This window comes from Pyrgilauda ruficollis, unplaced genomic scaffold (assembly GCF_017590135.1).
Source record: "Pyrgilauda ruficollis isolate IOZ18807 unplaced genomic scaffold, ASM1759013v1 scaffold3, whole genome shotgun sequence".
NCBI lineage: Eukaryota > Metazoa > Chordata > Aves > Passeriformes > Passeridae > Pyrgilauda > Pyrgilauda ruficollis.
The window spans coordinates 4,413,793-4,437,597 of NW_024524377.1; the positions used below are offsets into that span (position 1 = coordinate 4,413,793).

Below are 23,805 nucleotides of genomic sequence, written 5' to 3' on the forward strand. Positions count from 1 at the left end.
TAGAACTCAGTGAATTTCTTTGAGAAATTTTCTTGAAAGCTGGTTTTTGGACAAGTATAAAGGCATGAGGAAATTAAAAAATCAGCACCATTGTTTTTTCCAAGAATACTTCAAAGGTTACATGTCCAAGAAGGAGACATGAGAAAAATACTCACCCTCAAAATACAAATTCCAAATACACTGTTCCCAAGCTGAACAGAGGCACTAACACCCAATTCTGGGAGAAGAGAGGTTTTGAAAGCTTAAAAAAACAGGAAAGAAAATCTTTCTGGAGATCAGATTTTTTACATTTGAAGGGTGTTCATTTACAACCTGTATTATGCTTTGCCTAACATATTCTGGAAGTGTGAGCAGACCAGAAGGTCAGGACTACAGCCATTCTCTGTGGGACCAAAGATGGGGCAATGAAGGGAGACAGTTTAAAGAGATAGCAATTTTAACACTGCTCTACTACTGAACAAGTCAATCCCAAAGAATCTTATTCATGTAGTCAGAATATTTAAGCAAAGGATTATTAATAATTAATAGAGTATCTATTAATAATTATTAGAATCCTGCATTTCTCTGACCAAAAGGCTTTGCTTTACAGGCAATTCAGGACAGGGACTTTGACATAGTCTTAGGCTACAACAATCCAGGGATTGAGGATAATCAGGCTGTCCTTGACATATCATTTCCTTATAAAGATATACAACACACAGTTACATTAGAATTATTGACATGTTTTAATGCATATTGTGTAGCATTTAACAACGTTATGTGTGTAAAGAATTATCTGTAAAATACCTATGGAACTTGCTCTCCCTAAGGCATGGGGGAAAGAAGCTGGGAAGAAAGCCCTTTAATATGAATAACCACAAATTTAGCTGGAAGAATAAATGCAGAGGAAGGAAAAAAAAACCAAACAAAACTCAGAAAAACAGACAAAACCAAAAATAAAATCCACTCCAAAATATACTGACCAACTAAAAGGCAAGCCTTGGAAGTCAGAAACAAGTTCTGAGTTAGAACTTTCTAACAAAAGATTAATTATCCATACAAACAGAAAAAACCCACTACGGCACATCTGAAACTGGATTTGAAAGAGTACATTCAAAGGAAAAATAAAATTCACAAAGTAAGTGCTGAAGACACTGTACCCACTAACTACAGAAAATTAGAAGTCTCTCATCAGATCACAAGTCCCAAAGAAGAGATTTTTTCAACAGTATAAAATACATGATGGTATCATTTGGCATTGGAAAAAAAAAAAGCACAGAACTAAATATACGGAAAAAATAACTATGCCTGACTTCTAAACAAATTTTAAAGGAAAGAACGAATTAAAGGCACCAAAGTCAACGGAAAATGGAAAACATTGTAGCAGATACTGTGCCAAACAGTTCTATTTAATAAAGTAATATCTCCTAGGAAAAATAAATGGAGGAGGCCTAATCTATTTAAATTACATGTAGTATTATAGAGGAAGCTGATAAAGCAGAGACAATGAAGATTAAGAAAATTCAAATTTTAAAGATGTAACTACCATTCAATTTATTCGCAGAAAAGCTACAGAAATGCCATGCTAATAAAGCCCTGGTAAGGCCTTATATGGAAAATGGTATTTGCACTGATAAAAACTTGTATGGAAAACTTAATTTCATGTGGCTGCAGTAGATAACAGACAGATAGAAGAGCTACTTAATCTAGAGGAAAACTTTACCACAAATGCATGTGTCTGTAAGTTTTCCACAGTCAGCAAAGCTGGAGGCCAATAGATACCAGAACCAGATTTTACAACTGCTGTTCAGCATGCAAGAAGATAACTAGCAATTTAATTAACATTAAATAAAGTTTGACACAGTTATGAAAGCATTATTTCCTGTAAGAAGCAGGGACTGGACTAAATGACCCAGAGTCTGTCCTTTCAGTCTTCAGGCACATTCAAGCAGTGCACAGTGCAATGAGTTGCATCCTTTCCACAAACTTCCATTACTTTACTGATAATTACTGTCATTTAATACCAAGGTACCCGAGTGGCCTAGATTCAGTGGGAAACATCTGGAATTTTTTTTCATCAGACTTTGCTTTCAAAAGCCTGTTAAGAAGCCTTCTCAAGATCAAGAACTTTTCCTTAAAATTGAAATGAACTGGAAAAAGTCCCCTTACTAGTACTTTATTTCTGAAGATTTCAAAGAATAATTTACAATCATTTTTATGTCCTCCCATGTTCTATATGGGAGTCTGTCTCATAACATGAAACATATGTGAGAATCCATGTTCCTTATAGAAGCCATGCCTGCATCTAACCTATGTATGTCAAACATATTTCAGAAGTTTTAGAGTCACTGCCACTATAAGGAGGTAACTGCAGACATGAATAAAATAAGGACACAGAAACCAACTCCTGACACTGCAAACAGCAGAGTCCCAAGGTTAATAAGTTATGAGCAGGATTAGAGCTGAGCCTGTTCACGTCATGCACCAGGACTTTCTTACTGTTCATATCAAGAGCACTCAGTTCATCATACACACACCCCCAGGCTGGGCAGGTGTGACACAGAGCTGCAGGACACTCTGCTGCCTTTCTGCAGCATGCAGACACGAAATATTTAGATGGACAACAAAGAACCCCATCAGACCCCTGTGATGTCAAGCTTGTCAGTCAAGCCACACACTTTAGAATCATCACCACTGATCTAAACCATGCCTCAATTCACACATTGTGTGACCAGAGCTGAAAAATCTTCTCAAGGTCTCCCATCCCCAATTATTCCACATGTTAAAAATGGGCTAAACTGTCTCTTGCTTAAAAGTAAACTATATTTCATTGCATATTGGAAAACAGGACAAGAAAAAGAGTTACTGAAAGAATATTTACACATCTATAATTCTTGAACTTTATGCAATATTACAGTTTTAAGCTTTCACACTGCTGTGGACCAAGGAAGACAGACACAAACCCAGTTTTAAACATTGTCTAATATTTCAACAGAAAAGGACAGATAAAAAGCTGATTGTGTTCTGAGTTGGGACAGCTTCCACTACTATTTTGATATGCAGGTCTTATTAAGGACTACTGCTCTTTGTGCTTTTCAAATCAAACTTTGCAGTGTCAGGAAGTAACAAGATTATGTAGCAACTAATAGCATGTCATCATGGTCAATGATGAACAGCCAACTGCTGGAATATCATACACTGCATTAACTGAGTTAGCCCAGTAACACCATTTATTCTTTTCACATTACTGCTTTAAGAATTGTCTAATGGTACCATTTGAAGCTCAGAAATCTTCCTCATAACATGGTATTATTTATTCTTCTGTATTTAATTCATTACTAGATAAGCTCAGTCTGGACTCAGTTCCTTCTCCCATAACAGGAATGTTCACATAAAAACAAGCGTTCCTTTCCAGAAGCCAATAACTGAAACTAGAGAGAAACAAAACATCCCCACATGAAGTATTAGGATGAACATCATAACATTTTTATAAGTTAACACAACAGTTTGTGTGAAAGATTCATATCCTTTTGTTAGACCACAAGTCTAACCAGACTGCAGTAGCATTCCTACAGCAGCTTCCATAAAGTCACTCAACAGCTTTACAAGTACTGGGAGTCCTTTTCTTCCTCCAATCCACACCACAGGGATGACATCTCAGAGCAATACTGCCACTGCTTTGTGGTACAGCTTTAAACCCTTGAAAAAGCAGTTTATTTTTCCATGACAATAATGCAATGTGCAAGCAAACTAGCAGCTAGAAACCTTTTTAGAGATTAAGTGCAACGAAAATGCATAAAAGATCACTTTGATGTGCTTGAAACAAAGAAACCACAGCACCTAAACTAAGAGACTAATAACGTGCCATCTTCATTACAAGTAAAAATAAAGGACTCATTACAGTCAATTCTAACAGTAAAAACAATATCAGTAGATACTTTGAGTATCTAATTGTCATTTTACCAGTTTCTGCCACTAAAACATATGCCACAACACAAGAAAATTATTCAGTTTCCCTTGGTTTTCCTTTAGAAAACTATTAGGCAAAAGTTCTTGTTCAGAAATAGTCTGACTTCCCAAGTGGAAGAAGGATAAGGACCCATCAACTGAAAAAGGCAAACCAGGTTTTATTTTGAGTCTAAGTACTGCCAATGTGTGCAACTTTGCTAACCAATCCAGCTATATCTGAGGGGAGACACAAACTGGTGAGGGTTCAGCTCTTGCTTTAAGTTATGGAAGAGATTTAGTGGATTGCAAAAGAAAGGGAGAAAAGGATTCTAATCCTAACAGCAAATTGTACTCCTTTTAAACACCTACAGAGCACACTGAACCTGAAATGGAGCTCTTCATCCAAAAGACTGAGGGATTAACAATGCTTTAAAGGAAAAAGGCTTTTTTCTATACCTTCTGTTGAAATGCTTCAAATCATGCTGTGATAACATGGACAAGAATTCCCCACAAGCTGATTTACTCATTTTGCTACTGCCTCATTAGGGTACAAAAACTCAACATTTGATCTAAGCCAGCAATTTTCCAATGCCTCTCAAAACTCCTGCTTTATCTCGACAAGAACATAGCAAATTCTTCCCAGTTCACTTAGAACATGAAAACACATGGAAATCTGCCTGTGGATCCAGCATTGGTCAATGATGCAACTGCTCCCAGCTTCTCAGCACCAGCAGGAGGTTTTGATGCCCAAAGCTCTGACAGGAGAAAGGACTGTGAGAACACTCCTCAATCTGCTGTTGGCAGAAGCACTCGAATTAGTTCGAACTTCACTCACCAGCTGCACACCAACAGCCTTTTCCAGACTCAGCTGCACTAAAGAAGTCACTGATCTCACTTCCAGTCACCATTTCCTCCATCTGCCAGTTAAACTGCTCCTCCAAGCCTCCCAATAGATGCTTCAATTTGATAGAATAAGAGACCTACATCTTACACGGTTAAAAGTTCAGGAAGTGCTCCCTGTAACAGCTCATTCAACAGAGCAGAGGAGGTGGCAGAGGGCAGGAACAAAAAGCCAAGGATATGGCACCAGGATGGCCTCTTTCACAGCAGCAGGTATTGCAAGGACTGCATCCATTTATGTCTTGCTTCACTTAACATAAATTAAAATGCTTTAGTTGGATACCTACAGCAAAGTATCACACCTCACTTGGCTGGGAACAATTCTTTCAACGACTGTGGCAGGTTAAGTGCTAACCAATTACACAGAACGTTTTCTAGAAAAGTACAAAACTCAGGACTGGATTTTTGCTAAACCAAATCCAGCTATGTTATTTTCTATCTGTATGCATTTTAGATGTTATTTTTTGACTCAGAGATGCAAGCTATCCAAAACTATACATTCAAAAAGAAGGAGCAACTCTGCTATGCTCTACAGTCACAGCTTTAAAGATATTTATGGCATTTGTTCTGACAAGCTTTAGCCTTCAGACCATTTTATACACGACTAGACAAAGATCTTTCATACACGACAGTACACACTTGCTAACAAACCTGAGGAGGGGACAGAAAAGTTAAGAATGTTATTAAATAAGGGACAAAATTCCATTTCATACACAAATTCAAGTTACAGATTAAAGAATAATAAGAACTGATCTTGGGAAGGAGAGTAAAGAACAAAAATTCAGCAGCACATGAAAAAAGACAGGTGAACAATGTAGTATATAATTGTTTATGCAGAAACCAATGGCTGCTTAGAGGTAATGCCCCATTTCCTTACAGAGATCCAAGATAAGGAGTTGAAAAGAAACCCTGGAATAAGCATCCCACAGCCATCTCAAATCTACACTTTGCTTCAGCAGACTGGATCTGAACATGCAATAACCAATTATTTTTGGAAACATAATTCTATAGATTGGAGAAAAGTGCATGTCAAAAAATGACACATTGACAGGATTCTCATAATGCATACATTAAACTGCAGGAGACTAACTTATGCACAAGAGTAGCAGTGCAGGCTGTTCTGTAATTAAGGCTGCTGCCCTTCATAAATCTGTTTCCAGGCATTATTTCCTCTAAAATACTCCTTCAACAAGTAATGAAATCAAAATAAGATTATAGACAGGCCCAAAGTGCCATTTTCCCAACAATACTTAATCATCATCTGTTGCTGACTTACCATCTCCCAGAAAGAGCTTTCCAACACCGCTTCCCAAAATCTCCCGACACTGTCATACAGCACATTCGTCCACCACCTCCAAGAAAAGTCAAGGAGGATTCACAGAGAACCACAGAACCCCAGCTTTAATGGGCTCCCACAGATGCTACCTATCAGCCAGAGTAAGCACCACGCTGAGGCACTCACATTGATTCTTCTCGCCTAAAGAATACGGTGTGAATGACCTCATTATTCAGGTCTTGCACTGCCAAACGACTCCTCTTTCCATCACTAAAAGGCTCCACGTGGAATGCAGCGTTTAACAAAACCCCCCGGGGTCATTTCTAACTGGCCGTTCCTAGGTGGGATGGACACGGGAAATCTGCCACTAAAAGCCTGACTGGGCTCAACACCTCTGCAGTCCTTGAGCCCAGTGGTGGCAGGATTACAGGATATTCTCGCACTCCTATCGAAAGCTCCTTAGCTGTCACACCCATGAATTACAGCACTTCGTATTTACTGGCTACTGCCTAACTCTCTTCGTATCTTTGAAATGAGAATTCGAGCACGCTGAAAATTTCAGATGCAAATCACTTCAACTAATCAGGACACCCCAGGTGGTTCATGTTTTTATCCAGGTAGTAAAAGTTGAAGCATAGTCGTCTAGCTCACCGAATCCGAACCATGCTGTCAACACATTTTAAAAGAATTTTATAAAATGGACGGTATGCCACATTTTAGCCATTTCGAAGTTTATGTTGCTCCATTACCTGATAATTCACTCAGAGAACATGGTGTCACCAAAGGCCAATTTTCCCTAAAGTGTCAAAAAAATGCAACTGTATCAGTTACTTTTAAAAGCCTGGAATACAGCACCTTGAAACTTTAAACACATAAAGGTATTTAAAAAGATGTGGTTGCTACATCTCTTAGTCAAATGAACTCTGGGGAGAAGTAGATTCGTGAAGTGGCGATACAAAGACATCAAGTTTAATTAACAGAGGCCACTGTAGCGAACTGACTTTTAACAGAATAAACCCCAAACCCAGGACATTTGCGTTGTGCCCAGAGCTGAGCCTAGTGCACTCGACCTAAACCATTCGGCTGGTTTGAGGCCGTTTCACGGACAGACTTTAACCAGGCAATACAAAATAAAGACTATGGTGTAAGGCAAACATACTGAAACATGAGAAGAAATGAAAGCCAAAAACTTAACCTAAGATAAAAGAAGAAAAAAGGCAGAGGCAGAATTGTGTTTAAGATGAGAATGGTGCTACTACTTTGTTCTGTCTCCTCCACTTTTCCTTTATTCCTCTTAACAGACACACGAAATCAAAATACAGACAATCACTGCAGCAGATTTAGTGGCTGACCCTTCCCAAATCTTTAATAAATAGTTTCTGGAGCACTGCTGACAAACCTAACCCAGTACACTGCACACCCCTCAAAATTACTGATATTTAGCCAAATCTGTTTTTACTCATGAGAAAAGTACTAGTTGATCTTGACAGCAATTTACAGTTTTCTAAAATAAAGAGTGGCCAAGAAGTGCAGTTACAAGTACCACATTTTGGATCTTCCAAGATTTAAATGGACGCACGTCTTAACATTATTTTTGCCATTGAGACTTCGGTAAATTGAGAAGCAAGAAGTTACTTAATTTCTACAAAATACTCAAACACTTGACATCACAGTGCTTACTGCAAAACAAAGGCTTAATATCAGGTGCATGCCAAGCCAATGGAAGACTGTCAAAGAAAATGTGTTTCCATTGCTATTTCCTTCTCCTGAATAGCAAATTTTTTGAAAAATAACCAGAACTTCATTTTACCTTTCACTTCAACAATTAATAAATATTCCTAATCTAACATTCACAAGACATACTGCCCTGTAAAACTGCTGTTTAATATTCAGCCAAAGAGCATGTCTCAAATACATTACTCCTCCTAGAAGACAAGACATGAGAAAGAAAGCAACCCCATTAAAAATTGCAGGTTAATACTTCAGTGGAAAAAGGCCAGTGTCAGACACTGCAAGAGAAAAAACCCAACACATTCCCTATTCTGCTTTGGGAACACAAGATCTCTTTGGTTTCAGGTCAGTGAGAAGGGGGCATCAAAATTTAAAATTAAAGACTATTAGCAAAACCACTCCAAGATAACAAACACTAAGGCAGACTGTACTATGTGCCAATGCACCCTAAGCAAAGCGTGCACCACTCTTTTTGTTGGTTTTTTTTTTCCATCACCTCCTAATCCAGCTTTCTATGGACATCACACAAATCCATCAACATGTAGGATGTGCAAATCTCTTCACGTGAATAATCTGAGTAATTCTTAGACCCCATATAACAAACAGCTATTCCTCACTTCTTTTTCTATCTCGTTCCATCTTCCTCATAAAGTGAAACCTTTCTTCGGTGCTGAAAACTCATTTTAAAACGTTTTTTAAAAGAGACGGTAAAAACCAGGCCGTGACGTAGTTTGCTCGCAAGTCTACTTACACTTTATACTACAATGTGGTAGATAGACCCACATGCAAAATTATCCAACATGCGGCAGAAATTTCAAGAAAATGAAAACATAATAGATGAAGCGCCCTGTGTCCCACTCCAGCCAGCCCTGGCTATATTAGGGAAGGGGAAGGGCCGGGCTGGCCCCGCGGGACCGTGACCCCCGGCCGGGCTGCACCCCCGGCCCCGCGGCCGCGCCCCCCCTCCCTCAGCGCTGCCCCCGCTCTGCGCACTGCGGGCGCGGCCCCCCCTCTCCTCCCTCAGCGCACTGCGACCCCCGCCCGCCGGAGCGCCTTCCCCGGCGGCATCCCGGGCTCCTCACCGGGGCGGAGCGCTCCTTCCCGGGCTCCTTCCCGGGACGCCGCGCCCGGCGGGTGGCGGCTCCTCACACACGAGGGGCGCCGAACCCAGCGCCGAGCGCCGCCCGGGTTCCTCCTGCTGCTGCCGCGGCGGGGAGAGAGACCCCGCCCCCAGACTGCCACCTCCAATGGCTGTGCGGGACGCTAAGGATGGACAGCCCCGCGGACCAATAAACGTCGCAGCGCCCTCCCCCCGGAGCTGCCGCGGAGTGGTGCCGCTCGGCCCTTACGCGAAGCCGAGCCCGCCCGGAAGGCGGCGACCAATCGGAGGGCACGGCCACCTTGACAGACAACCGTGAGCACCAGTAAGAGCGGCGCACCGGCACCGCAAAGCCCGCCCCTTGCGTGCAGCCCATGGCCGCGGGTAGACGGAGCGATCCCGCGGCTGTGGTAGTGCGGGATCTTAGTGGCCTCCGCTCTGTGTCCCGGCCGCTTTCCCTTCACCCGCGCCTGAGCTGCATCCCTGATCCCGTCCTGTGGTGTATCTCGAGCAGCAGCTCCCCGGTTCCGCTGGGTCCCCGCGCCAGCGCTCCCGCAGCCGCACGCCGCCCGCACCATGGTGGGGCAGGCTGGGATCTGTAGTCGGGGCTTGTCCCCGCAACCTCTCGCTCTCCCGGCTCCTCGCCCCGGCCTTCACCGTTCTTCCCAACCCCGAGAGCCGGCGGCACTGCCCCATCCAGCCCGGCCCTTAGAGCGCCATCCTCGCCTCCCCCCGTCCCCATCCCCGCTTCCCCCTTCCCGCCCCTCCGGCTCCCTCAGCCCGCCCGCTCCAGCGCATCAGGGGCTGGCACAACGCACGGCCGGGCGCGAAGATTATTTATTCCCCTGGGGAAACGGGGCCAGGGGCGAGAAGGACGGGGACGACAAAAAATAAGGGAAAAGCGGCGGCCGGGCCCAAAAGCGCTTCCCGTCCGTGACCTCCGGCCATGCGTCACTTCCCGGCGGCCGTTCGAGCGCGGAGCCCGCGCCCGTGAGGGGCTGCCCGGGGTGGGACGCGCTCGGGGTCGGTCGCCAGCCCGGGACCAGCTGCCAGGTGACTGCTGTTTGTCACCAGCCCGTGTTTGTGACAGGTTTCACTTCTTGCGGTTGCTGCTGCTCGGTCGTCGCATGGTGTGCTCAGGTACTTCTGAGATTGCAGCTGCAGGGACTTGCGTAAGTAAAATAAAAAACTTGCCCCCAGGCAGGTGTTGAGGTGTGCGCTTCCCTCCAGCTCGGTACAGCGGCCTGTGGAAAAACTGTTCTATGCTGAAGAACTGTGTGGTGTCCTTTGCTCCATTTGATTGCTTTCTCTTGTTCTGATGGGTAGATTTTCTATTCTTTGTTATCCCACTGGTGGTTTCTCAGAGCAAGAGGGACAAGGAGCTACTGGAGAGGGGCCAGCGGAGGCCACAAGGTGATGAGGGGTCTGGAGCATCTCTCTTATGAGGAGAGACTGTGAGAGCTGGGCCTGTTCAGTCTGGAGAAGACAGGACTGAGAGGGGACTCATTAATGCACATTAATATCTCAAAGGTGGGTGCCAGCAGGATGGTGCCAGACTGTTTTCAGTGGTGCCCATCAGGATGAGGATGAGGAGCAACGGCCTTAAAATGAAACAAAGGTTCCACCTCAGCATGAGGGAGAACTTCTTTACAAAGATGGGAGAGCACTGGGACAGCTGCCCAAGGAGCTCGTGGATTTTCCTTCTCTGGAGACATTCCAACGCCACCTGGATGTGTTCCTGTGTTACCTGCTCCAGGTGACCCTCCCTTGGCAGGGCAGTTGGATGGGGTGATCTCCAGAGGTCCCTTCCAACACAAACAATTCTGTCATTCTGCAAAATAGTTGATTAATCAATCAACCAAGATGTTCTTAGAGCCTTGAATTCCCTATTAAGTTTTACTGAACATGCAGTCATGGAGCAGTTAAGTCCATCAAGAGGAAATTTATGAAGCAAAACCCTTGGTGGAAAGACTCATTTGTCTTAGTCACGTGTTGCTGAGCTGCATTAAAGGGCTATACTTAGTGGCCTGTAAAAATAAGTGGGTTTATATTACGTAATCAGCTTGTGTTGACAAACAGCTATTGGAAAACTTAAAGTAGTCCTTGAACTTGTCATCAGTCTTGCACCCAACTTTCCAATAAAGAAACAGCCCCAGGGGTAATATCCACAACAAGCTGGGTCTCAGCTGCTGCTTCTGGAAGGATAAGGGCCTATAGTGAAATGCATTATAGCAGCAGCAGTGATTAGAAAGAAATTCAACATTGGGTTTTTTCAAATTTTATTTTATTGTTTGCACTGCCCTTATCCCTTAGTAGCTGCTTACTATTCCAGATCATTTATGATTGATTGAATATGATAGAAGTTGGAGCAGATTACTTGGAAGTACTGCTGCTGTTGTTTCTCTCATGTATGAGCTGTCTACTTGCTTGAATTTAAAAAAAAGTTTCAGGACGATTTTTTAATATGGCATCTGTTTTCTTGGAAGTTTGAGAGAGTTTTTCAAAAGTTTTCCTGGAAATTATAGTTAGTGTACAAATATGTTTATAAAATTTATTGTGTTTAAATTCAGTTTTGAAAAGCAGTGGGAATTGGACTGCATCAAATAGTTTATAAGTACATTGTTGTAGAGCCCTTTCAAAAAAATTTCATCAGACTGGAAAAATGGGAATCACTTTTACAAAACACTGTTATTTGGGGACTCCCACCAAATAAAAGCATTTATCCTGGTGTGCATGGGTTCTTCACTTCACATAATTTTTTGCTGATTTTTTATGCCCTATGAATGAATCATACTGTAGGTCCAATCTTCCTCATCCCTGCTTTTAAAAGCTGGGATCATTTACCACTATCTAGTCCTGAGATACTTAAACAACTTTAGATTAATAGTTACTGAGTTTAGTAATTCAACTTTTTCATCCCTGATTTCCTTTAAAACACTTGAGTAAATACTCTAGAGTTTGAGTTTTTTAACTTATGAGACTTGTGCAGCTGAATCAAGTCTCTGAATGAAAGGCTAGGTCTCTACACAAAACCTTTTAGGTCTATTTTGTCTGAAAGAAAATGAATCTCCAGAACTGGTGATCTGGAGATGTGGGAAGGTCGATGTGATCTGTGTTACAGCACATTAAGGACACAGAAAAAAAAACCATGAAAAGTAGTAGTTAGAGAATACAAGCACTGGTCTTTCTCCCTTTATATCTTCTAAATCTGCAATGACTAGAACAACAGATACAGTCTGGTCTTCTGCTACATCGACCAAATTCTTTTTTAAAACAGACTATTTTTATTTCTTGACATTGCTACAGTGTGTACATAAGTACTCCGTCTCAAAACGTACATGACCACCATTGCCACAGTCATTGCATATGTTGTTTTAATAACCATTGTTCCCCACATGTGGAGTTCTTTAATTATCACCTAGTCTGTAATTATTCACCATTCATTTATATAATCATTCACCTGGAGAAAAAAACTAAACAAAAACTTGTACACATCTGGAAGTTAGTGCTTTCTGTTTTGCTGCTTTCTAAGATCTGCAAAGTCAGTTTTAACCTTGTTAATGAGTGATGCAGAAGCATTTTTCATTGTAGTATTGCTGTGTACTGATGACTCATGTGCCTCCTCTAATTCAGATCTGTGCTTCTGAAACTGCATGGTTCCTATTCAGTGTTTCAGTGAAAGGATCTTGTCATGATCTTGTTCAACAGAAACTTAATTATGTTAACATTTCATTCTCATATTGTCACTCACAACAAGCTATGTAGGGAGCTGATCACAAGTACATCATTATCTCTGCATTTATAGAATAGAAAATTATCAAAGAAAATGAGTCACAAATTTTCTTTAGAGGTGAATCTCAGAACTGAGTGTTGAACAGCTTTGTTGGGCCCACCAATCCTGCAGCATTGTTGACTTGTGTGCCTCTACAGAAATGTTTTAGTTTTTGTCTTTAGTTTGTGTTTGCCAGCAATCACCATACCCTAATCAACTTTTAAAGGAAAAAAAATGCACAGTGGAAAATATTGTGATAGAACTGAAGTGATTATGGTTATTTTCCCAACAGTTAGAATAGAAACATCCATATTTGCTCAATTGAGAGCAGAAGCAGGTATTTATTTACTGGAGCTTTATGATTTTTTTTCCTGGGAAATGTTTGTCTTGGGTACACAGGGGCTTTCCGTCTTCTGTTAAGCAAAGCTCTGTGGTGGACATGCACGAAAGAGCCTGGTACTCATCACAGTATTGTATCTGCTGCTGAGTGTTCCAGAGGCCCAAGGTATAGGAATACTGTTTCTGTAAAGCTATACCAAAGATTCCACTTAGGAAAATGGGGAACAAAATTGCCACAGTCAATACAATGCTCGTGTCCCAACTTGTGTGTGTTGTTCAGTATTACAAATTTAAGTTCACTATTCTTCCCTCATTGCCCAGCAGAATGGTGTGTCAGAATGGTTGTGGTCGAACACCTCTTCTTTGTAGAAGTGGCAGTGGAGGCCCAAGAAGGAGTGCCTGGAAGTTCCACTGTTACTCTGTTCAATCCTTCCACAGTGAGAATGTCATGGAACTTCCCTGGAGGCTCATCCACAGCATTTTCTTTACATTCCCCTGAATGCCTGATATGTATCCTGGTAGACGTGTCTGTAATTCATCCTGTAACCAAAAAAGGCACTTGCTCATTTTCTGTCTGCCTGAATGTCACTAGCCTTACTGGCAATGCCACTGAGAGATCCACCAAAACTCTTGAACAAAAATGAATCAGGAATCCACATTTTTCATCTTTAAGCACACTATGAGAATTTTTATTGATTAGTTCTGTGGTTTAAGATTGTTTCTTTCTTAGGGAAATAAAGTTCTTCACTGTTTTTTCTTTTTTTCTTTTTTTTTTTTTTTTCCACTTCCCCAAAGTGGGCATATTTTTTCCTTTTTTTGTGATTTAATTTTTAGGATTAAAAATTTAAAGGACTGTTAGTTCCATCGTCAGAAGGTTAAATAACCTTCTGTTATTTAATTTCTGTTATTTAAAATCTGTTTTTTCCTGAAACTCTTCTGAAAATGTTCACTAAAAGAATTATATTTCAATGTCCATGAGTAAGCTCGATTTGAATGGCAAATAACTTCCTTTCATGAATAGGGTATTTGCTAAAATAATTATTTCATAGTGTAAAGCAAGAGACACATGCTGACCTCTTCATCCTGGAATATTTAGAATATTTTATGGATACTGAGATGAGGGACTCTTCCTCCAGCATCTGCACAACTTTATGCTTTCCAGAGAGAATTCTCAAAACTCGAAGAAAGTTGTGTAGATATTGATTATTTCAGGATAAAGTGATGAGTATTGTTCCATCAAGCTTTATTCTCTATTCTGCCATGTAGGTAAGATATCATATTTCTCTTTTGTTTCCCTCTGGTTCAGCATGGCCACTGCTCTCCAGGAAACACCTTCACTCAAAGCCTCTCAGAAAGAGGATGTTGATTCTAAGTTGTCCTTCCTACCTGAAAGACTGAGAAAGAAGCTGCTTCCTTTTCAGGAAAAGGGCATCATATTTGCACTTCAGAGAAGTGGCAGGTAAGATTATTGTATTCAGCTACTGTGTCACATGCTAAAAATTGATGTGAAAATAAAGTATGCAGACATTAAGTAGAAAAATAATAAACTTACGTTTCTATAGTTGTAAGTAAGAATATGATGCTAAAAATAATTATTTCAGGTAAACATTCTTTTTTACAAAGGTTATTCAATACCAGCAGACTTAGGTGAGTTATGTTGCAGAAATCTTTCATGAACTGTAAGGTAACATGATTTAAAATGAGTTGTGGAGGTTTTTTCCACAGAGGATGAAGAGGTTTAATAATGCATTATGCAAAAGAGAGTTGTAGTATCAAAGTTCTCATGTGAAAGGAGATTGATATCAGTAGGACCATCATTTTTGTTATGTTAATGGAGAATTCCTAAAATAAGTTAATTCACATTTGATTCTTTAGTTTTTAATGGCATGGTAGAGCTGTTAAGGGAATGACTAACAGATCCTGATGCATCTGTGTGGTTTTCTATTTTAAATTTTGTACAATTCTGGAGTGTAATCAGGGTGTTCTGGAGCTCTGAGCTGCAGCAGCAGAGCAGGAGAAGCCTTGCAGGGTGCTCAGTTAGCCAGTGCAGCAGCTGATGGAGTAGGCATTCAACAATTAAGTACCTGGTAAATCAAAAATCACAGTTTATATTGCAGAGGCTGGAAATATTTTGCTGAGTAAGAGCCTGTTAGTGAGTTACAGGATCAAAAAGGAGAGGGGGAAATGCCATTTCCACATATATAAATTTTAGGAAATGTGGGCAATTGCAGCCTAAAGCTGTGAAACCACTGTATGCTGTTGTTTTGGAAAGGAATGATGTTGGGGAGGTCTGGCACAAATAGAATTACTGTAGCCTGTGTGGGAAAGATGGATGAAATTAGTTCCTGATTATTTCATCATCTTGCTGAGAAGGAAAGGCTTAGGGCCTAAGAGGGTTGCTTGCTGATGTTTGTGATTGTTTTCAGGGGAAAAGAATTGTGCATCTTTTCCTCTAAAGGTGAAAAATTAGAAAGGAAATTTTTATCAGCAGTTCTTGGAATTACACAGAACTTTTAATCAGTTAAAATCTCTGCATTTTTTCCTTTGATTCTTTTCCTTTGGCCAAACCCCTTTAAGCACTGCTGTCTCAGGGAATGAACAAACCATCTGTTTTATGCTGCCGGTTTCAGTGGCAGAACAGAAAGATGAGTCCAGCCCTTCACATGAGAGCCTGAGATTTGATATGCTTTATGCTGAATTGGCATTAACTGCTCGTGACCACCAGCCATATCATTTCTTGCTGCACAGACTGAGAATGGGTGGATATAATTTTAATAGATAGTTAAGACTTGGGTAGAATAGACAGCAAAGCCTGTGTCAGAGTTGAATTTAATAAATCCAAAGCCCTTGTCTGCCATAGAATATGCAATTGAGGTGTATATTTGTGTATACAAATAGTGAAATAACAAAAGCCATTAAAATTAAAGAAACTACACATTTAATTAGTGTAGGCTAATGGGTGTATCTGAAAGTGGCATCATCTTCTTCAGGCTATTGGATAATATAGAGGTTCCTTGGGAAGCAGCTTAATTGTAGGACTGGATAAATTTTTATCAGATGTTTCTTTTTTCTTTTTGTTGAAGTAGTAACAATTGCCTGCAGTAAGTATTCAGAAAGGTTTGGAATACCTATTCTAATGACTGTCATGGAAGGAATTCTATTTTTTTCATTAGGGTTATGGGTTTATGTTCAGTTTTTTTCCTTTAAGTCTTTCACTAACAAGAGTTTTGCATAACCCAGCAGTGATGGTTTTCATGTGACATGCATATGAAATAATGTTCATCATGATTGTAAGAAATCTTGCTGCTTGGCACAGCAAATTCTATGTGTAAGCTGGGTCACATTGAGGAATTGTGTGCACACTCTCAGCCAGCTTCTATATAAAGTAAAGTGTGTTAAGTCAAACTTTCCCAAGGAGTATTTTTTAAATCTGTCCCTTGCTCATGCAGATCTATTTCTCTTCCTGTCCCAAAACAGAGAACAAGAGCCTCTGGTGCTTGTAGCTGAGTTTTCTTATTAGTTTGTCAGCCCTTGCCTCACAGAAGTCTTTCCCTTTTGTGTACTCCATAATGATTTAAACCTTCTTCCAGTATTCCCAGTGGTATATTTTCTGTAGAAGTGTCTTTTCTAATTTTAAAAAAATATATAAGCATAGGACTTGAAGTGAGCAATATGTGCATCTCTGCCCATCATTCTTCTTCCCCCAGGCTATGCACTCCCTTCACAGGCATCACTTTATCCATGCTTTGCTGGAGTGGTAGGAAACTGGTGTAGAGCAAGTGTTGGCTGAAGAGATTTAATTAATATCATCTTAGATTAGACAAGAACCCAGCAGGAAAAGGGACTTATTATTAGAACAAATTCTTTTTATTTGCATGGAAGGGACTGGGAGTGAGCTATTAATTCCCTTGTCTCTTCCCAAAGCATAAAATAAATATGCTGTTGTGGTTTGTATTTTTGTTTCATTGGTAAATGAATCAAAGGCTTTTCCAGTAGATGCTCCAAAGGCATTACCTCATCTAACAGAGATTGCTTAACACTTTTCTAGGAAATGACAACTCCAGAGCCAACAAGACAGTGTGTGCTTCAACATAAGCTAACACACCTTTTATCTCACAAACATGCCTTAAAGGTGAATAACTGACTGGCTGCTTATTCCTTCCTAGAGATTATTCTTCAGACATGCACTTTGGAATGGCTGCCTAGGGATGGATACAATTTATAGTCATTATTTGTAGCCTCAAACATTAATAAAAAAAAAAGCTGGGTGTATGCAACTTACATCCATGAAGACTATTTCATTTTTGTGATTTTCTTTCAGTGAAAGTGTAAGTTGCTTTTAAAAACAGCAATAATGTGTATTTGTTTATTTATTTGTGTATGCTTTAAACTGTCTCTTAAATAAAAACCAACCAACCAAAAACCTTCCAGGAATGTGACCTGTTAGCAATAGGCTTAGGAAATCCTGAGGAGGCAGATGTGTGTGTGCTGTTGGGAAGTGGAAGTGAGCAATTCTCTGCTCTCTGCTGCTTCTTAGTCATATTTGGGCAGATGTGGACAAATCCCCATTTCCTAAGAACTCAGGATAAAACTGGGGGGTCACCCACTTGTAAGTGAAGAGGTGGCAGTGTTGAAGCACAATGCTCTGGAAGAAGTGGTGGAAGCTGGGGTAAAATATCCAAGATACAGAGATACATGGGCAAGTGACTCGATAGTGTTGATAAGGATGGTATTCAATCTCATTTGAGCTCTCTCTTTGAATATTAGTATTTTTTACTGCTGCTGTTCAGTAATATCATACTTGGAAAGTCACAATTCTTTTTACCATGCATTCTTGTTTTATATCCTCTCTTTACAGAAGTGTATGATGTCTGTCTAGTAATACAAACAATTGTTCACCTGAATACTGTTAAAGAGGCATGCTGTTGTTTGAAATTTAGCTCTCATGCTACTGGATATCACTAAATGCTTTATCAGATTTTGTAATAAAAACAGTCAGCATGGGATTTGCAAGCATCATTATTTAGCATTGCTTGTCTTGTAGATGGTGTCTGGAAAAGATGCCTTCAGACACACAGATATATTTCTTTCTAGGCATGTTGGCAGAACAATTTGTTTCAGCTGGATGCAAAAGAGGACTTGGAGATATTTACCACCAATGAAGCAAACAGTTCCATTATAATTGTATGCTGAAACTGTTTTACTGGGGTGATTTTATTTCCTCTATAAGTTTGAGAGGTAATACATTAACTTACATATTCAGGAGCATGTGATTTTTAATTTCCCACACATGCTGACCTAATGCTGTTAAACACAGTAAAAAAAGAAAATGACCGTGGATGGCAATATCAGGATGTGCAGAGTTCACATCTGCCATTAAGAGCAGATGTTTTAATACATCAGTTTTAATGCAAAGGCGATTGTTTTCTTAGGCAGTCCCTATCTGGAGTAAGAAAAAGTTTTATAGTGTTTAATATTTCAAAGGTTCAAATCATAATTTCCTCAAAGTTTATGAACACAGCTGGAAGATTCTTCAGTGGACAGGCACAGCATATACAGTCTGCTGAGGCTTTAGCAGCTGGACCACAGAAATGGCAGCTCTTGGGCAGGAAGCAAATAGAAATGTTTGGAATTCCCAGGCACAGCCCTTTGTAGGGTGGGCAATTTCTGATATAAGTCCTATTTAAATACTTATGCAAATTTCTACACAAATGTCTTTAACTTTCTAGGATGTATTATCCATTGAGTGGTATGAAAGGTATAATTTCCATTTGAGTTGGGTGTCTAAGGAAGCTATAGTTTTGCATTTTGGAAGCTGATGGAATAAGAGAAAATATGTGCAATCTATGCACTCCCATGCACATTTTAGTTTGTGCTAGAGCAGTAGGCCCTTTTGTCTTGCACTTTTCTATAACTATTTTTCACTTTCACTCTTATTTTTGTCATCATTACTGAGTTTGCTTCTGGGTTTTACGTTGTCTATTAATCTTTCTTTCTCCTTCTGTACAATGCAATTGTTGCTTTCTGTCTTGTATTGCCTTTTTAAGTTAGCAGAGCTTTTGTTTTACTTTGCTTTTATCTTTGCAATTTTTGATCCATGATTACTGATTGATTTGCTCTTTCAGTGTATTTCTGTTCTTCAGTTTCTTATCTTTGATAGTAGCTATGAATAAGAGAATAGATTTGTCTCTCAATTCCATTTGGAAGCACTAAGCCTAGTTGCATGTCTATATATCTCTTACTGTCTACATCTAATTTTTCTGTCCTTTGTTTGAAAGGTCATAGGTTTCTGCAAGTTGATGTTGTGATTGAATGCAAGACCAATCTGCTTTTTACCATTGTCTAATTTTTTTTTTCAGAATCAGCTGCATGGTTTAAATTAGCACTTACAAAAATATTTTACAGGCTACTGTTGATTTTTTCCAGTCACACTGATTTCAATAAAAGCCAAATTACTTACATTTGCATGTTAGAAAAAGAAATTATCTTCACTTTTTTTTTTTCTAACATGTCTATGAGTATTTCTTCAAATATTACATTTTAATTTGTACTTGGTGGCTTGCATCATCAAGTGCCACCAACAAGTCTCCATTATTTGTAGAACTTGACATCAGAGATCGGACTGGAAGAAAAATAATTGTAACTTTTTTTTATTTCTGTCTCTAGTCTCAGTGGTTTGTAGTTAGATAGCCTGAAAGAGCCGTTTGAAACAAGGCATAAGTCTCCTGCTAGAATCAGAAAGAAATCATCTTTTATTCCAATATATTCAGCAACTCAGATGTATAAAATTATTACCATTTTTTGATAAATGCGAGTCCTTAAACCTGCATTATAACAGGTGAGCAGTTATCTCCAGTCTTAGAGAACAAAGCACGGAAGTAATCTCTGGGGAACAAGAATGGGATTGCTATTTAGTGAATATGGAGAGGATCAAACAGTTAATACATTTCAGCTCTGAGGGCTGAAGAAAGATTGCAGTTTTTTTTAAGATGTTGGTTTGTAATGATTCAGAGTACATCTCACATTTGAGAAGTGCCAAGGAAGAGAGGGATGAATAAATGAAGATGCTAGCTCACAGAATGAGGTTCAGATGCAGGAAGTATGAATGAGAGACTGAGCCAAATTCTGCACAGCTTTCATAGCCAGGGAAGCTTGTTTGGAAGTGATGCTGGAGGAACTGGGAAGCAATTCAAATAGAACAAAAAATGCATTGTCAGTGAGTGAATCTACGATATAATTCAGGGGAGGAATTATGTGGGGTGAAAAAGAAAAAAAGAGGACTTAAGAACAGAAAAAAGCCAGTGGTAGAAATATGAGAATTTACCTGGGTTTAAACCTGTGGACTTGTAGCAGCAGGAATAGAGAAGATTTTAGAAGTGCAGATTTTAGAAGTGCAGGGCACAATTTGTTAGAATAGAAGAGGAAAACCAAGAGAGATAAAGATTACAAGTGTGGGTAGTAGGTTGTCAGCAGCAATAGAGGGAGGGGAAAGTGGAAATGAATTGGTGTTAGCTGTGTGCAGGGAAAGTTTGCAGTGTGGGAATCCATGATGGGAAGTTGGTGTTTAACCACAGCACCCAGGAGAGGTCAAAGGGGAGGGAACAGTTCTGAGTGTGAAATAAGTCACTTTAATGATAGTGAATAGAAATAAGGTCTTAAATGAGTCACATTCTGACTGGCTTGATGCAGGTTGGAAGGAGAAGAAGAACATAGGCACAAGGGAAAAGTGCCCCAGATCACCAGGGAATGCAGAGTTTATTGGGAAAGTAGTGATAAGCATCTCCATTTCATTGAAAGCCTGCACACTAAAGAAGGCTTCTACTGCTGCTCACAGGTATTTCAGTCATGCCATTTAACAGCAAGATTAACATTTGCAGCCTCAATTATCAGTAGCTGAAAATAGTTGCAATTATTCTGTTTTCTTGCATTGAGTCAGCTGCTGAACCCATTTGTCTCTGAAGCCAGTGACTGAACAGATGAGGAGTTTTCACTGTCACTGTTTGGTGTCTTCTTGGCTGGAAGTTTTTCTAACCTAACAGTTCCATTAATATATTCTAAAAACCTATTGACGTGTCTGAGCTTCACCTTCAACTTGACCACTTTGTTATGTGTTATTCCACGCATCTTTGCCAAAGCTAAAATCCCAGAACACGTGGTCTGAGAGCTTTCAAATACTAATAAAACATTTTAGGTGGGTTTTTCAGTCACACGTAGAGGAGTGTTGGAGACAAGCATAAGACAGCACAACAGTTCTCCTCTGCGTTCCTTTTCAGAATCATAACAATGCAGATGTGGCAATTTAGTGCATCTTATGTTAAATCAAAGGTTGGGGTTTTATTACTTAGGGTTTTTTTAAATACCTAGTGTAGTTCAGGAGCAAGGGTAAGATTTATCTTAAATCTTCTGGAGCATTATTTTTGATGCAACACCCTTGATTATTGCTGCAAGGGAGTCAGCTCTCTTTGTTCTAGTTTTAGGACTGCGTGCTGTGATTACTGACACACAAATGTAATGGTTGCTTGCGCAGTTTTATATAAAAATGTTCTAAGTTCAGATTCCTTAAATAACCCTTGGTTGAGATGTTAGTGCTGAAGTGTTGGCTTGTGAGTAGGAGGTAAATTATATGTTGTAGTGTTATATAAAACTGACTCACATGAGTAGGTGAGAATCCCAAGAATATCAGGACACCCACACCAGTGAAAGAAAGACTCAAGCTTCCTCTGTACAACATGTTCCAAAGCCTGCATTAACAAAAAACAGCTTTAATTTGCTTGAGTAGTAACAAAATTTTTCAGTGTTTTAAAAAATGAAGTGCTACAGCTTTGACTGTTTGCCTTGGAAAATGCATTTAAAAGGGAAGGAGTTTGTTCTGAAAAAGCTACCTGCAGTTCTTAGTGGCTTTTCCTGGATAAACAGTTGCTGAAAATCAATGAAGAAGTTAAATTATCCTTACAAGCAAGCAACAGATGTATTGGATTGTTGTACCCCTTTAGTTTTTAGTCTACCATGTAAGGAAGCACAACTCTCTAGAGAAGATAATATGTAAATATTTCTATAGTTACAAGAAACCTCTAACACCAGCTGTTTGCCTTGGTAGGATCCTTGGTTGTAGGGACCTTAATTCCAGTGTGTTGTTAATCAATATTCCTCCAAGAGCAAGGTTCAAAATGAGATTCTTTCTCATTACAAAAATACCTTATTGCAGTAGCCATAATTAATGGAAGAAAATTTAGCTGTATTGTTTGCATGGTTAATAGTGCTGACATTTTGAAAGGGCTGACCCAAATGGAACCTGGACGTGCAGAAATAGAAATGATTTTCATTTAAATGTTTGTTCTTCCCTGAAACTCATTTTATAAAACTGTGTTAGCATTAACCTTCTAATGCAGACTATTTTTGTATGGCTCTGTGGCATATGCCACATGAGCTTAGCCTCAGTTTCCTTCTGTTTCTCCAATGAACTCATCTGCGTAAAATTTTAAAGATCTGCTTGTCCTTCTGCTTTGCGAAGCTGATTCCAGTCTTCTTGACATCAACACAACCAGGAACTCTTTCTGTGCTTTTTGAGGTTTGAAAAATTATTCTTTCTGTCCTTTTAGAGACAGAGCTTTCCTGATAGAGCTTTCAGAGGGCACTGTCAGGAGTTTTGGGTTTCTTTCTTCGCTCCTTCACCTGTTTTTTTGCTTGGTTTCTCTCCAAGGTTTGCTGTAGTAAGAATGGATAAATGCACCTTTTTTGCCTGGTGCTTGGTACCTTTACAAGGTATCAAGTACCAAGCCTGTTCTGTTAGTGCTGAAAGTCTGGTTCTGGGGTTCTGACTCATCCAGCTTTGGGTGCTCCCTTCAACTCTACATCTAGATGGCATTCTCTACATCCAGAAGAAAGCTGGGGTTTGTGTACAGCCTCAGGTGCTTGCATTTGTCCTCTTCAGTGAACAGTAGTAAAGTTTTGGACCTGCGTGCACCTGTGGTGCACCAGCACAGCAGACCTTGCTCTCTGCAGGCATGTTCACTCACCAGAGTACATCCTCACTCAAAGCGCTTTGTGTTTGCTTGATAAAAAAAAAAAAAAAAAAAAAAAAAAAAAAAAAAGTAGTTGTATTTTCAGGCTAATACACCTCAAAATGCTGGGGCTGTTACAGTCTAGTGGAGGCCTAAAGATGGTTCCCTTCTATTTGTGAAAGGTCCTACTGTGTCTGGAGGCCATTGCTAACCCTACACTGCAAAAGGGTTATGAATAGTAGCAAGGTTGTAGCAGCATCTGCAGTGCATCCCAATGAGATTCTACTGCTTTCTGCTAGGAAAAAAATAGATTTCCTTGATGAATGGACAGAGATTCAAACACAAGCCACAGGATTCGCTCTGAAGAAGGAGAACATTTAAAGATTAAATGCAAAAGAATCTGAAATGATTTGCCATTGACTGGTGCTTTTTGCATGGTTGGACTTTGCTGCTGAGAGCAAGTGCAACTGAGACATCTCAAATGATTTTTTTCCATGCTTTTCTGAAACTTTTGACCATGTGGGCTGAGCTTCTAACAGGATATGAATCTGCGTATCATAGCTCTGATTTATATTCTTGGATAGAGCTATTATTAAGGTGTCATATGAACAGATGGGACATGAATGATGAAGCTCAGATTGGGTAACTACCAGTTGAGAGGAAATGACTAATTGAACTTCAGAGAACAAGAAGTCTGTCTTCTTGCAGTCAAAATATGTGAAACAAAAATACATATTTGTCCCTTCAATGTAGCTGAAGA

The 23,805-nt window shown here is 40.0% G+C and overlaps 2 protein-coding genes across 15 annotated transcripts in view; one reads left to right on the forward strand and one right to left on the reverse strand.

Annotated features, from left to right (window-relative positions):
* Positions 1–9,046, reverse strand: part of R3HDM1 (R3H domain containing 1) — a 79,171-nt gene extending 70,125 nt beyond the window's left edge. For all 12 annotated transcript variants that reach the window (XM_041473072.1, XM_041473084.1, XM_041473076.1 and 9 more), the window contains exon 1: positions 8,917–9,046. The gene's annotated coding sequence lies outside the window, so the exon portion shown is untranslated. The remainder of the gene's footprint in view (positions 1–8,916) is intronic.
* An 860-nt stretch (positions 9,047–9,906) lies between these two features.
* ZRANB3 (zinc finger RANBP2-type containing 3) overlaps positions 9,907–23,805 on the forward strand; it is a 42,653-nt gene continuing 28,754 nt past the window's right edge. For all 3 annotated transcript variants that reach the window (XM_041472917.1, XM_041472916.1, XM_041472914.1), the window contains exons 1-2: positions 9,907–10,105; positions 14,351–14,503. In XM_041472917.1, coding sequence (XP_041328851.1) covers positions 14,352–14,503 — 152 coding nt within the window. In that variant the 5' untranslated portion in view covers positions 9,907–10,105; position 14,351. The remainder of the gene's footprint in view (positions 10,106–14,350; positions 14,504–23,805) is intronic.